The sequence below is a fragment of the Bidens hawaiensis genome, unplaced genomic scaffold (assembly GCF_021521415.1).
Source record: "Bidens hawaiensis isolate Kalapana, Puna unplaced genomic scaffold, B.hawaiensis_p1.1 tig00002123_1, whole genome shotgun sequence".
NCBI classification, from domain to species: Eukaryota; Viridiplantae; Streptophyta; class Magnoliopsida; order Asterales; family Asteraceae; genus Bidens; species Bidens hawaiensis.
Genome location: NW_027491112.1, coordinates 349,558 through 365,913, shown reverse-complemented (window position 1 = coordinate 365,913; position 16,356 = coordinate 349,558). Strand labels below are relative to the sequence as shown.

Here is a 16,356-nt window from a genome sequence, read left to right as displayed (position 1 = left end):
ACTGGACAAATTGTAAGTTATGTTTAGACAACTGTAACTGAATGTTGATGTGGTAATTGGTCGAGATTGTTAACACTACAGTGTACTAGGTTGAGTCTAGTTTCTATAAAGTCCAAGTTTGTAATTTTTGTACGGGTAAAAGTTAACCTTTATTATTTTACAAAACTGAGACCTGCTATTAGGCTGTTTTGTAACTATCATATCTCATTAATTACAAGACCAAACGGGTTGGCTCCACTTCTGGAAGTTAACATGTTGAGTTAAGAACCTAACCCAATTGATCTTGCATTAATCGGAATTACCATTTAACGGGAATAACGAATATCATTCTGTTGCGCATGATTTTGACTGCTGTGAGTAAACTGTAATGTTTTGGTCTTTGTGAGAAAAATTTGCGGAATAAAAATACAATAAAAATAGTTCTGGAAACCTAACTCATGTGTGCTTTTGTGACGATTTTTGGTGAATTAATTGATATATTATGATCAGTTGAATAGAGTAATCTTTTAAGTAGAATTCTGTCTTGATAAAACTAGCTGCTGAACTATGTGAAAATACATGAAACGTGCTTGTTGTTAGATAATTGCCATGTTTTGACTAAATTGCCCTTGTGGGGAATAATTGCTAGTAATGTACAATATTAATACTTGACACGTAAGTAGTTGTTCACACATGTAACGTATCACCAATGTGTTTGTTAAGTCACACACCATTCACAAACGAAACACGAAACGTATCTCATGCATAGGTATTACGTGCCGAGTCTAGAGACTCAATAATAGTTCCAACACTTAGAAAATCTCATTCTTGTTTTAGAACGCTAGTGAGGATTTTCTGTGACGCACATCTCTTGGTTGACTTGTTTTAAATTATTCGCAAACAGTGAGTTTCACATTTCCCTTTTAACTCTTTTAAACGCTTTTATTTGGGGGAGAATACATACTCCAAAACGCTTTAGATTTTGTTATTAGTTATATATCACTTGTAAAGGCTAAGTGGCAAACGAACCAACTAAAGTCCTTCATAACATCGAATCGTTTAGTATTTGTATAATAGCGAGTCATTGTTGAGTAGTACTACTGGGTTTGACAAACCCCACCCAACGCTAAACTCGACTGGAGGTCGAGTGGGTGTAATCTTGGCTAACACATTACCATGGTCGTGGTTGACATGGTGGCAAGGCAATTGATAAACAGTCAGCTTCGGTGTCGAACACTTAGTAATACTTGTTGTATAGGCTAGCTACCTATCTGTCACACCCTCAAAATCCGCTAACGGAGTTTTACCGTCAGAGGGTGTGAACTAACAGGATCGGAATCATTAGTTATAATCAAACCATAAGTAAAGTTTTCAAACCACGAAAACATTTAAGTGTAAATAAGTGCGGAAGCGTAAATTCATAAACCAAGTGTTGCGTCACGCGGACGACTTAAAACCCAATTAATAACAGTTTAAGAAAAACAAGTTTGCAAAACAATAGAGTTCAATGATGCATGTTCCTATACCGCGCTCCCGCCTCGGCTACCTGAGAATAACATACTAAAAATGTCAACACGGGGTTGGTGAGTTCACAAGTTTATATAAAATAAAGCGTTTGCGTTTTGCGTTTGCGTTACCAGATAATGTTAAATCAATTATATATCTATAGGTAGCTAGCCTATAAAGCAAGTATTACTAAGTGTTCGACACCGAAGCTAACTGTTTATCAATTGCCTTGCCACCAGATCTATCCCGACCATGGTAAAGTGTTAGCAAAGATTACACCCACTCGACCTCCAGTCGAGTTTAGCTTTGGGTGGCGTTTGTCAAACCCAGTAGTACTACTCAACAGTGACTCGCTATTATCCAATACTAAACGGTTCGATGTTGTGAAGGACTTCAGTTGTTTCGTTTGCCACTTAGCCTTTACAAGTGATATATAATCTAATAACAAAATATAAAGCGTTTCGGAGTATGTATTCTCCCCCGAGTGAAAAGGGGAACGTGAAACTCACTGTTTGCGAAGAATTTAAAAACAAGTCACCCAAGTGATGCGCGTCACAGAAAATCCTCACTGGCGTTCTAAAACAACAATGAGATTTTCTAAGTGTTGTAACTATTATCGAGTCTCTAGACTCGGCACATAACACCTATGCATAAGATACGTTTCGTGTTTCGTTTGTGAATTGTGTGTGTCTCAACAAACACATTGGTGATACGTTACATGTGTGAACAACTACTTACGTGTCAAGTATTAATAGTGTACATTACTAGCAATTATTCCCCACAAGGGCAATTTAGTCAAAACATAGCAAGTATCTAGCAACAAGCACGTTTCATGCATTTTCATATAGTTCAGCAGCTAGTTTCATCAAGACAGAATTCTACTTGAAAGATTACTCTATTCAACAGATCATAGCATATCAATTAATTCACCAAAAATCGTCACAAAAGAACAAATGAGTTAGGTTTCTAGAACTATTTTTATTATATTTTTATTCCACATAATTTACTCACAATGATCAAAACATTACAGCAAACTCACAGCAGTCAAAATCATGCGCAACAGAATGTTATTTGTTATTTCTGTTAAATGAAAAATGCAATTTATGCAAGACCAATTGGGTTAGGTTCTTAACTCAACAAGTTAACTTCCAGAAGTGGAACCAACCCATTTGGTCTTTTAGTTTATGAGATATGACAATTAAAAAACAGCCTAACAGCAGGTCTCACAATTCAGATTTGCACTTCAGTTTTGTAAAATAAAAAAAGTTAACTTTTACTCGTCACAAAATTACAAACTTGGACTTTATAGAAACTAGACTCAACCTAGTACCCTTTAGTGTTAACAATCTCGACCAATTTCCACATTAACATTTTAGTTACAGTTGTCTAAACATAACTTACAATCTGTCCAGTACCAGTTTTGACCTTTAATCACATTTAAATCGTTTGAGCAACCAAAACACCTCCAAATCAGGCGTGGTTGGGTTTTCTAAAAACTAGACTCAGAGTACTACCTATTAGACTCATAAATAGCTCAGTTTGGTTTTATATTTAACAAGTTACATGCCGTTCAAGTTTAACTATCTCTGCTGTCAAAACTCAGCAAGCACAAGCAATCGTCTAACATGCATCCTAAGCATACGACATATCTCCAATCATGCAATAAACATAATTAACCATAAAATCAGTAGTAAACCCTCTAGGGTTTACAAACAATCAATGATTTAACAATCTTTCACCGTTCAAAATCACATATGACCATCTAAATCAATAACCAAAGCATAATCAATCATCATCTAATCAAAACCAAGCATAAGAACACTTAATACATGATTTACAAAATTAGGGTTTCATGTTTATACCTTAAAAACGCAGAAACAACCAAGAGGAAGGTGAGAGATGCTTAGAAACGAGTGCGAGATGCTCCGATTATGAAGAACCAAGCCAAAACGAAGGTGATATGGTAGTGGTGGTGGCTGCCGTCGCAAGAGAGAGGGGAGGGGGGCATCGGTTTGAGAGAGGGAGGGAGTGAGTTAGGGTTTTGTTACTATTAAATAATAATATGTTACATTAAGGCCCCTCAACTTCTAATAATTACTTTTCTAGCCTAAAGTAACTTGTTTGCATCTTGAATTAACGTTTTATACAATATTATCAAATAACACATAAGCCTAACACATAATTATCACATAATTATTGTTTGGGTGTTTTTCGTTTATTCACCAATGGTTTGCGTCAACTCGTTTGTGTTTCGGTGCAATCCCGAAAGACTACATATGTAGTGATTGTCAAGCGTCATTTAAAACCCTAGTTTAAATGTAATGAGATGTGCGTTATAGATTAAGTGGTCTTAAGTTTGAATTGACGGAGTTTGGGTTAACGGAGTTAACCTGAAATTGACGAGTGTCACACTATCGATATATAATTGACATAACATTATCTGGTAACGCAAACGCAAACGCAAAACGTAAACGTAAACGCAAACGCTTTATTTATATAAACTTGTGAACTCACCAACCCCGTGTTGACACTTTTAGTATGTTATTCTCAGGTAGCCGAGGCGGGCGCGCGGTATAGGAATATGCATTACATTGAACTTTATCGTTTTTGCAAACTTGTTTTAAACTGTTATTAATTGGGTTTTTAAGTCGTCCTGCGTGACGCAACACTTGGTTTATGAATTTACGCTTCCGCACTTATTTACACTTAAATGTTTCGTGGTTTTGAAAACTTTATTTATGGTTTGATTATAACTAATGATTCCGATCCTGTTATTTCACACCTTCTGACGGTAGAACTCCGTTAGTGGATTTTGAGGGTGTGACATTATGTTTATGATAACCATCTTTGTAATTGAGTAGTTATATTTTGTCAAAACCCAGTAGAAACATAGCGATTTTTGAGCCGGGTATACCCCACAGGTATTTTATCAAAACCCGATAAGAAACCCGAAACTCGACGGGTAATTACCCGATTAAAACCCGACGGGTTTGGGATGGACTTTCATAACCGAGTATGGGTTTGGGAATACCTAAACCCGACTCAAACCCGACCCATTGCCACCCCTAACAAATAGCTATTTATCTTATATTATAATGGGGTTTTGATTCAGACCAAGTAGAAAAGAAACACGATAATATTACAAATAGGTCCCTAGGGTTTGAGTGTTAAAACAATAAAAGAACTAACCACACTAACTAAGGGGTTGTTCGACTTCTTCGTTTAACCCGTTTGCGAAGAGGGACGAGACGAGATAATATTACAAATAGGTCCCTGAGGTTTGAGTGTTAAAACAATAAAAGAACTAACCACACTAACTAAGGGGTTGTTCGACTTCTTCGTTTAACCCGTTTGCGAAGAGGAACTCGTCGTCTCGTCCCAATTGCCGCAAAGCGGCAAGTCGTTCGTGGTTTTGGTTGGTTGGAGGGTAGCAGTACGTTCCAAGGTATGGGTTTCGAAACGTCTGAACACCTCGTTTAGATGTTCGACTTCTTCGTTGACCCCCGCATTGGCTCGTGACCAATCTTCAAATTTTTTAAAATGTAAAATTACATCAACTCGACCAATCGAGTTCCTCTCGTCGCCCCATATTTTTTTACTCATAAGAATGTACTCCTTTTGATTTCCTCCTTTATCATTATTTAAAAAAATATTTTTTTTAACTAATCAGATAAGTGGCGGTTATATGAATGGTGATTGCTTTTGATATATTGAAAAAGAATTCTGTTTTAAGGCACGATCGAAGATGTTATGAATCGTTTTCAAAACATGAAAACGTGTAGGTACCAATTATAATATTATACGACTTTGTATTTTATTGAATATTAATGATATACTTTTGTTATGACAGTAATATTGCATTTTATTTATATGGCTGAATGACCGGCCCGACAGTCAGGTCCCAAAAACTTGACATTGTAAAAAATTGAGCATAGAAAATTCTCGAACCCATAAGAAAATCTTCTGGCTCCGCCACTGTATTTAAGTACACATGTGATACAACAATATAAAAGTCATGTTAGAAACAAAAACAAAAAAAACTTACATGCCCTATTTTCTAATTGTTCAAAAACCTCGCAAGTCACAAATCAGAGCTGGATAAGAATTCGAAAGTGAAAAACAAATATGTTATTTCATGTAAACAACTTTTGTAGCATTCTCTTAACACGTGGATAATTGGAAAACAAAGGAATCATCTTGCTATGTTTATCAACTACGCTTAAAGCTTTGAGTCTTTTAAATGATTGTAATCTCCAATTCATGAATCATGATGTTTTGATAACCAAAGGCTCCTCTTACTTTCTCATTTTTGAATGCAAGTAAAATGGAGATTTTTTTTTCTCAAAATGAAATGGAAGCGCCTATTTAAGACTCTTGGTCATTCAGTCTTTACAAAAGAACAAGAAACATCGTACGATTTGTTTGAGCTTGAAGAAATCGATAAACATTTTTGATGGAGAAGAGATTTTGCAAATTGACTTTTAAGTTGAGATGGTTTGGGTATTAAAAACCCGGGTATAAAAAAACCGGTTCCGGATTATTTTCGGGTCCGGATCCTGTTCCAGGCTTCGGTTTTTTGCGCTCCTTTATCTTAAATCACTCCGTACATTATAAAAACAACCCTCGCATTATATATGAATAACTAGGTTATAACCCGTGTACTACACGGGTCTGGGTATCAAACATTTTAAAATTAAAACTAATTTATAAAAATAAATACAAATTATATTTAACAGTGTTTCGTATACAATTACATATAAATTTCATTTGTAAAACTGTATCACATATTAATTTCACTTAAAATACTGAAACGTGAGAGGTTTGGTAGTCCTTCAGCAGTAATCTACCGTGCCACCTTGGGCAGCAAAGTCACTCAATTTCTTTTTTTCACTAATTAAATGGAAGCACAAACACTTACTAAAGTTTTCAATATGCGGCACAAAGTTCCCAAATCAAACATATCAATTTACTTCATATTGATAACAGCCAAAAGATTAAATAATCACTTTTCTTTAAAGATTATAACATAAGTTACCTTAAATTACAAAGGGACTTACAACATAAGTTACGGCTAAACTATTTATGAGTTTACAATTTAGATGAAGTTTATTTTGCCATATAGATTTGTTTGAATGTAAAGGAAACTGAGCATGAGTCTCTCAAAAAAAAAAAGAAAAAAAAAAGAAAAAACGCTCATACTATTGGTGGAACTTGAAAGTCATAATCAAAAGCTTTCATTTAATTCTAGCAGTGAAAATAATCATACAATGTGATTCAACAATACTTCTGCCTTTAAAAAGAAAGTTAAATTTACTGGAGTTCTTTGTTAAGCTTTAGTCTGAAATCACAAGTGAAAATAAGAGAAATAAACTTAAGTTATACATACAACGTATATGTAATAATATTTAAAAATATATATAGTAGATAATTAGGTAAGATTAAACAAATCAAATCTTTTTCTAAAAGAAGTGATCTCCTCGATGGCATTGTTAATGTACAGGGTAATGACGATGAAACAAACACCCTCCCTAGATAACAAACAATTAAGTGATACTAAGTATATAGACATATAATAAATGGATATTCTCAATTGAAAGTGTTATCTAAAAAAAAACTATAATATATAAAAAAGAGTTACTAAACCCTTGGAAAGGTGTCTTTCAAACTGCAATACATGACAACAATAACACCTAAAACTGTATTGTGTACAAATAATTAACAAACATGGAGATATAGAACAAAGTGTGTTGAAAAGAGCTTAACATGAATCAAGAACTTAAATGTTCATTCTCTTTTTTAGCTGGCCATCACTTGTTTTTTGATCATACATATTGAAATAGGTATAAACATATCCAGTGATATCTACAAAATACACAAATAATGGATGTTAGTGTAAAAAAGTGAATTAATGAAATTTATGCTAACAATGTAATACACTATAAATAAATAAATGCAGATCTTGCCTTTTCATTCATTTGCTCTATTGTTCACAAGTGTGTGTGTAAAGTAGAACTGTAGAAGTAACAGATTGAAAAGATAATTGAAAAGGGCAAACATTGAAACACAAGACTTTTATTATCACACACATATATAATAACAATAAACACAAACACAAACCGGGCGATAATAGTCATCCCCTCCCCTCCCCCCCCCCCCCCCCCCACACTAGAGGTGCACAAACCGGTTTTTTTAAAAAAATCGGTTCGGTTATTAACCGGACCGGTTTTTTTTGGCCCGGAAAAAAACCGGTTCGGTTAATAACCGGACCGGTTAATAACCGGTTTTTTTCTGTCAAAACCCTAACCGGTCTAACCGGTTAGGACCGGTTTAGAAACCGGTTAGAACCGGTTAATAAACCGGTTTTTTTATTAACCGGTTTTTTTTATTAACAGGTTTTTTTTTTTTTTTTTTTTTTTTTAAAATTTCGCGGTTTCAAATACGAATATTTGTTTTTTATATTTTGTACTTAATGAAGACCATTATTTTTTCACAGTATAAACAAACCGGTAACTACAAGGCAAACCGGTAACTACAAGGCAAAACGGACTGACCGAAGCCATTCTTTGCTTTCGTTGTTAGGGTTCTTTGCTTGGAAGATGAGTATGAGTGTGTGTTGGTGAATGTGTTTTCAACAAACCAAAGATTAAAAACACATAACTTCATTTATAGTTTTTACATTAAAAATACAAACATTAAATCGTTATCGCATATTCGTAACTCAAAAATACAAACATTAAATCATTAACACTGAAGAAATCTCTGCCAAGAACTGTTGTTCATGATTTAACTCAAAAATACAAACATTAAATCGTAAACTAGCAGATGCTCCTGTTGTTCCCAATCGCAGTTTGTTCATGATTTGCCTCCATGTTTGCTGTTTCTTTAACTAAATTAGAAAAATCCAAATCAACAAGTAAATAAGAGCACATATTAGGAAAAAGAATGCTTAGACACGATTACATGAACAACTTGCTGTTTCTTACTCATGATTTGCCTCCATGTTTGCTGTTTCTTTAACTAATTTTCTTCGCTACCCGATCCCGAGCTATTTCTTAGGTAATCGTCGTACGCGGCTTCTTCATCGGTCATTGGTTGAGTATGTCCTTCATTGACCTCGTCTTCATACAAGCCCGCTTCATACTCCATTTCCCCCTCGAGTGATCGTTGATGTTGTGCCCTATCTAAAGAGTCCAAGTAATCCTTGTAGCAAATCGACATCTCTATAGCTGGTGCAGTGAGTCGAGTCCTCCTAATCGATATAACCCTGCCAGAAACAGAAAAAGCAGACTCCGAAGCTACCGTGGAAGCTTAGACCGTTAGTAAATCTTTGGCCATGGCGGCGAGGATCGGAAACTCATCCTCCTTACCTCTCCACCAAGCCAGCAAATCAAGACTTCTAAATTCATCCGGAGTCATGTGTTTCACAAAGTTGGTACCACCATACCTTCCAAGTTCACTGCTTGGGGTGTTTACCCTTTGACGTTTACCGGCGTCTTCCCAAATCATGTAGTACATCCCCATTTCAAGGTCGGTTTGGGATTGGGATTGGGCAACAGCTCTTAACGAGTCATGAATTTGGGAAGACGACCCGTATTTTGTAAGGTAGACATCATACATGTTTGACAAGGTGGTATTGAAAGCATTCTTTAAAGTTTGGCTATAATAGGGGTTTTGATCGTCGTTTAACCCAAGCTCATCACAAATTTTTTCTATTAAAGCTTCAACACCACCAACATTGATGCAAGGGTTTAACGCAGCAGCACATGTCAAAACAGCTAGAAATCAACGAGTACGAGTATGAAATAAACGAGTACGAAATAAGAGCGTATGGAGTGGTAATGTGGTATAATTGAGTGTGAGATAACAAAATAATCGCGTATGAAATAAACGTTTAGAGCTAGTAGAGTTGTATAATCGAGTGTGAGCTAACCTACCCAACCTAAACTATATATAGTTGTTTGTGGGGGTAAAATGTTAAAAAAAACGGCTAGAAATAAAAAAAAACGGGCAAAAAAGGACCCAAACGGTCATATGGCCGTTTTATAACGGTCAAAAACCGGTTAACCGGTTTTTAGGTTAACCGGTTTTTGACCGTTAACCGGTTAACTGGTTTTTAGGTTAACCGGTTTTTTAATAACCGGTTTTTAAATTTAACCGGTTTTTTTACTAACCGGTTCAATAACCGGTTTTTGTCCACGAATGAGTAACCGAAGTACTAACCGGCGGTTCAATAACCAGTCTAACCGGTTTTTTAATAACCGGTTTTTCTATTAACCGGTTTTCGGTTAAACCGACCAAACCGGTTCTATAACCGGTTTTTTTGAACACCTCTACCCCACACACACACACAAATCGCCCCAATATCGCCTGGGGCGGTGTTCCACAAAGTTGTCGCCCCAAAACTCCCCAAATTGTTGCCCGCTACGGATACCTTATAATCCTAACACTTATATAATAAACAAATTAACTACAGGCAATAAGCAACTGACGTAAATAAAGAGTGTGCAGATGTTTTAATGCATCAAAGCAATCCACACAGGCCCATATTTTGAGATGTTACTGTTGACAATCAACAAAATGTGTATTTATAAACAACCACCAACTGCAGAACCAATCAAATCAGAAACTCATACCAATAAATTGATGGTTAAACAACAGAAAGTTGTTTTAGGAGATTCTCAGGAAAAAAAAAAACCCTAAATCGCAAACAAATAAAAAACGAAGAATAGTAAGTAATGGACGCCTTGAGTATGATCCGCCGAGTCACCATCAAATTCCACTCTATTATTAGTTGCTCAATTTCGACTAAGGACAGTTGGAAACCGGCTTCAGATGATCGACACAAGAACTCAAAGTCGAAGCGATGATTTGGAAGATAATAATGAGGAGAGTGGTAAGGAAAAAGAAACGGGTTTTAGGAATCATGTTGGTAACTGTAAAGTTGGAGGGAACATGTATAAAATTCAGCCTAAATATACGTTCTTTAGGTTCAAAAGGACTCTTAAAACGATTTCTTGATTAAGAAACAAAGAACCTTTGTTTGCAAATTAAATAAATAAATGAGATTATCTATTATCTAGTTTTCATATTGTTTATGCTTTTTTATTTGTTTCCTATAATTGTATTTTTCGTTTGAAATAAAATAATGTACTTTTCTTTTGAAATAAAATGATCAAAAAAATTGCCATAAGTTCTTTTCTATTCATAATTTTGTTTCGTAGAGCTTAACCATTCAACAGATCTCTGTCAGTTATATTTAAAATAATAAAGTATTTTATATTGTTAATGTAGGTATTCCGTTTGTGCTTTGATAGATCGGATTATAGATATATGTATACGTTTGTCTCGCGACACCATGCGGGATGAAATTACTAGTAAATAAATAATAAAGAAGTCACTAAAATACAATATACTTTCAATTCGAATAAAAAGTTTATGAATAACATAACCTTTTTTTTAATTTGTTGAAAAAAAATATGAAAGAAGAAAAAGATATTTTGAAAAAAAAAGTGCCGCTGCATAAGCAGCTATTGGCACCATGTTTGTCTATTAAAATTAAAGAAACTATTTTAGTGGATAAGGTTTAAAATTTAATATTATATAAAATAACTAGTTTGAGGTTCGTGTATTACATGGGTAATTAATGAAAATTTTAAACTTTAACTATTATGTGAAATACTGTCAAAAAAATGATCATATATTGTTAATACAATTACAATTTACATTAAAATTACATAATTAAAATTACACAAATATATTTAAATGTGTAAAAAAGTATAAATCAAGTAATAAATATATATGTTTTTGAAGTATTTTGGTCTTGAGTTATAGAAGAAATATTGAAAACTAAATATTGATTTTCTTATTGCTAAAACTCTTTATACTACACAAAAAAAAGTCATATAAATAAATGACAGATAGTTCATATAGTAAATCGTTATACATATGAATTATAATTATAATATTTAATTTCAATGATTTAATGCTAAGCACCAAAACATGTATATATAATAAGTATTCTTCATGTTAGCAATATTTATACAAAATTTTTGAGGAAAATTAAGAAAATACACATTTTTCTTTGTTCAAATGCATATGAGAAAATCTTAATATCAAAATTGAAACCAATCTTATATAAAAAGTTATGCACTGTTGTCGAATCCCAGTTTAAAAACAATTTGTAGTTTACCATACAAATCCCAATTCTTTAACAATGATGCATATTTATTTTCTTTAATTTTCAATTACCCGTGACTTTAAAATTTTATTCTAACACACTTGCAACTTCAATTTTGATATTTTCATATTTCACCATTAATGTTACTGAATGAATTGGTTAGGCTTTATATTTAATTAAAATATTGAATTCATATATTGAAATGACTTAAAAGATAAATGACCATATATTAAAATTATTTGAAAAAAATGTGAGAATGGTTATGAGGTTGACAAATGGCAAAAGTGATAGTCTTTTATTATATAAGAGATATATTTTTAAAAAAATAAATCATAGATATTACTGTTGATACTATTGCGATTTTAATAATTCTAGTCGAAAAAGTTTATTCGGACTTAAAGCAATCTAAATATAAAACCAAGCATAAAACGTTTGTTTATCATTGCAACTATGCTGCTAGTCGCTATCCCGCCAACAACCGCCACCACATTCCTTGTGTCGATGATGTCTTCTTTTCTTCTTTTGTTTATGTCGGCGAGCAGCCCTTTTTCTTGAATCTACCCCGTCGAAATCTGACGGTGCTGCATATTGTGTTTATGTCTTATGTTATTCGGTGTGATTAATACATAAAAGTAGTAAATGAGTCGAGCGTGAGCCCGAGTCTTAGGTAAATCTAGCTCAAACTCAAGTCATTCAACTTAAAATAGTTTTTGTTCACTTTAATAAAAAAGGCGTAGTTTTGATTAATTTCGTATTCAAGTTATGCTTAAGCTTAACCGAGTAATGACATCATCTTCAGCATACATGATGCCTAACAATATCCTATACATGTGCGTGTTTTTTTCTCTATAGTCTCTTGAAGTACGTTTTCTTTTCATATTCCTCTCTTTGGTTGCATGCTTTCATATTGTCTATACCATTTTTACTCAATCGTTTAAGTAGATTCTTGCACTACGTACCGTAACGTACATATGTATGCATGGTGTATGTGTATATACATTATACATACACATACATCCTTACACGTATATACATACATAAACACATATAGACTATATAAATTCATATATAGGTTTGAAAATTATGGTGACAGAAACATAACATACTATTATTTTGCACCTTTTGCAAATCTCCCACTAATGATCCATTTGTATGTAAGTTAAGAATGCCAAAGTACGTGAAAAACAAACATATGTTGTTTCATGTAACCAACTTTTGTAGCATTCCCTTAACACGTTGATAATTGGATAACAAAGGAATCATCTTGCAATGTATCAACACTAAGCCTTGAGTCTTTTAAATGATTGTAATTTCCAATAATTATGATGTTTTGATAATCAAAGGCTCCTCTTATCTTTCTCATTTTGAATGCAAGTAAAATGGAAATCTTAATACATCTAAAACAACATAGTTTTTTTTCCTTCAAAACGAAATGAAAGAGCCTATTTAGAGCATCAACAACAACAAACTTATACAAACCAACAATCATCACCCCATAATATTCAACTTTTTTCTTAAAACCTTTACTTTCTTCCACAACAACAATCATTCACAAACCTAAATAAAAATATTAAATATGTGTGTATATGTATATATAGTATGTATGTGTATAAGAGGAGAGGGACCCGCATCGCAAGTCTGCAGCAGGTTTGCAGCCATGGACTTAAGTTCATGGACTTGGCACCACAATGGTGGATTATTTCCACATCATGTCTATTTCCTCGCTACATCACCCAGACCTTGAGAGGTGCTTGTTGTAGATACTCTTAGGTTATGTGTAGTGAAATGTTATAAAATGGGACGTTTTGTGTCTTATGGCGCACGGTCAACAAATAGTGCGTTTTGTGTTCACCAAATTTGTAGCCCATTCTCGCCCCCATTGCCGTCCCACTACAGGTAGCCTTAATGTTTAAGACTCTTGGTAATTCACTCATTACAAAAGAACAACAAACATCATACGATTCATATTAGCTTGAAGAAATTGATAAACATATTTGATGGAGAACAGATTTTGCAATTGATTTTTAAGTTGATATAATCTAATAATACTCATATTCTTATGTATTATACCAGTGTTGTAAAAGCCAGTCAACTCGGCCCTGGACTCGGGGAGTACTCGAAACTCGGGGCGGTTCCAAAGTACTTTTATACAGCTCAACCAGTGATAAACAAACTCGGTCAACATCGGGCTAGATCAGACAACTCAGCCTGGAAATCGGTCGACTCAAAACCACAAACATACATTTTTCTTATTTATGTTGGTATTCATATATTTTTTATAATATAAATAAATTTATAATATTTGACATATATAAAATCTCTTAAATCTATTTACAATATACCATGATCTAAATCTAAACCGAATACTCACTCACAACCAATGTTGTAAAAGTAAGTTTACAAGGCCGGGTACTCTCCGAGTACTCGCTACAAGGTATGTTGCTGAGGGGAGTTTCTTTAACTCCGCCTAGTTGCTAAAAATTGTTCAAAAGTGGTCAACATTAGTCAGAATCACATCTAGTCAGTTAACTTGGGTCTATTTTCATTTAAAAAATACAACATAATTCGTATTTTTATAATATTAAAGAACGAATATCATTTTTTTAATTAATGATTAACATCTTTTAGAATAATTTAGTGTTTAATAAAGTATTTCTCTTAATATTCACTTATTTTGTTATAAATATTAGTAAACTTATATTTGAAATATATATATTACCCAAAAATTAATTTTCTTTATATTTATCATGTCCGAGTACTCTCCCTCCCCGAGTACTTCATCCAAGGGAGTTGGCGACTTATATTTGAAATATATATATATAGACCGCCTAACAACTTTTGCAACATTGCTCACAACTATTTAATTGACTGACTAGAAAAGGCTAGTGACATTTGCAACGTTCACAAATACTCTTAAAACTAAAAGCAAAGTATATTATTGGTTAATAAGTTTTTGTTTTAATTTTCAGAAAAATAGAGTATCTTGATCCACCTAACTAATTTTTAATTTTTAGAGACAGTTAATGATAAGCATATGACTCATTAATACACATTAAGTTTACACGTGTGGCTGATACATTGTTGCCACAAACCCCAACTCCAAAAAACCTTTCCATTTTCATGACTTTATCAGAGCTGGCAACTCCAACCTTTTATTATTATTAACAAACACCCACTTCTTATTATTTCCCTTCATACTTATCACCCACCACCACCACCGTCGCCACCGCCACCGCCACCACCGCAACAATGACCGACAGTGTACCCATCATCAAAACCAAAAGACAACACCAACGCAAATACCAAAACCACCACCACCGCCACACCAAACCGAAGACTCCCACCACCACCAAACAAAACCACCCCCACCCAGACCACTACCCGCCACCCATACCGCCCCAACCCCACCACAACCCGCATAGGCAGACGCAGACACAGAAGCTACGCCTGCCTATGCTGTTTCTGGTCATTTTTAATAATAACCCTCCTCCTCCTCATCACCGCCATCACAGGATGCATATTCTACCTCCTCTACCACCCGCACCGCCCTTCATTCTCATTAGCCGCACTCAAAATCTCTGAATTTAATCTCACCGCATCAGACGACACCACACGCCTCACTTCCAACCTTAACCTCACACTCTCCATCCGAAACCCCAACAAAAAAATAACATTCTATTACAATTCAATTACAGTCATGTGTTCATCCCACGATACTATAATATCCAAAGGCACGTATCCAAATCCAATAACTAGCAAGCCCAATAATATCACCATCATCCACTCTCCGTTACACATCGCCAACTTACTTCTCGAACCCGAAACTGTTAATAAGTTTCGGTCGGATTTGAAGAAGAAGTCCGGGTTGCCGTTAACGCTCGTTCTCGATACGGAAGCGAGAGTTAAAGTTGAAACCATCAAAACCAAAAAAATTGGAATTCGGATCAAATGTGAAGGAATTCATAGCTTAATTCCGAAAGGCGGTCACCGAAACTCATCTTCGGTGGCCGCGGTGGCGGCTAATGTTGATGATGCGAAATGCAAGCTTGATCTTCGGATCAAGATCTGGAAATGGACTTTTTGAATTTGTTAAGTTTTTACAGGTTTTTTTTTATTTTTTATATTTTGGAGTTTTATATTTATATTTATATTTATATTTATATGTATTATAATTTATTTTTTTATGAGGATGGAGATGAAGATGGAAACAGGAGAAACTCATAACCTCTTCTTTTTTTATTTTTATTTCTTTTTTACTATTATTCATGATCAAACTGCTAATGTAACCGTTATTATTTGTATACATATATTACCTTTTTTACTCCAAAAGTGGTCACACTTTTCTTTTATATAATTGTAATTTACACATTTAAAATCATAATCATGTTACGATTTAGTTTAAGAGAGTTCGGGTGGTTTTAGTTTAAGAGAGTTCGGGTGGTTTTGACATCTCACATATTGTCTTGCTTAACTCATTTAGTTCTACAATATATTTTTACATCACAACTTAGAGTGAATGGTTGTGTGACTTCAGAGTGAATTGTTGTTTAGAGTTTACTTAGAGATTTAAAAGATAAAAAAGGAATGGGAGTAAAGCTTAAATGTTAAAACATAATTATCTTCTTCACGTTTACTTAAATAAGGAGATTCTGTCATAAATTTAAATTTGTGAGCATTAATAAAGTAAAAAATTT

The 16,356-nt window shown here is 34.1% G+C and overlaps 1 protein-coding gene across 1 annotated transcript; it reads left to right on the top strand.

Annotated features, from left to right (window-relative positions):
* The first annotated feature begins 10,317 nt into the window (after nucleotides 1-10,317).
* LOC143605971 (NDR1/HIN1-like protein 10) lies at nucleotides 10,318-15,945 on the top strand. Its single transcript, XM_077081902.1, has 3 exons — nucleotides 10,318-10,439; nucleotides 13,736-13,923; nucleotides 14,923-15,945. The coding sequence occupies exons 1-3, from the start codon at nucleotides 10,318-10,320 to the stop codon at nucleotides 15,744-15,746; spliced, it is 1,134 nt and encodes a 377-aa protein (XP_076938017.1). The 3' UTR covers nucleotides 15,747-15,945.
* The last annotated feature ends 411 nt before the right edge of the window (nucleotides 15,946-16,356 follow it).

Excerpts from the sequence above, each read along its gene's own strand:
- LOC143605971 (XM_077081902.1), top strand. The coding sequence starts at position 10,318 with ATGATCGACACAAGAACTCAAAGTCGAAGCGATGATTTGGAAGATAAT. Across the intron at positions 10,440-13,735 it reads TGTAAAGTTGGAGGGAACAT|TGTTGTAAAAGCCAGTCAAC; the intron begins GTATAAAATTCA and ends GTATTATACCAG. Across the intron at positions 13,924-14,922 it reads CATTTTTCTTATTTATGTTG|TGTACCCATCATCAAAACCA; the intron begins GTATTCATATAT and ends AATGACCGACAG.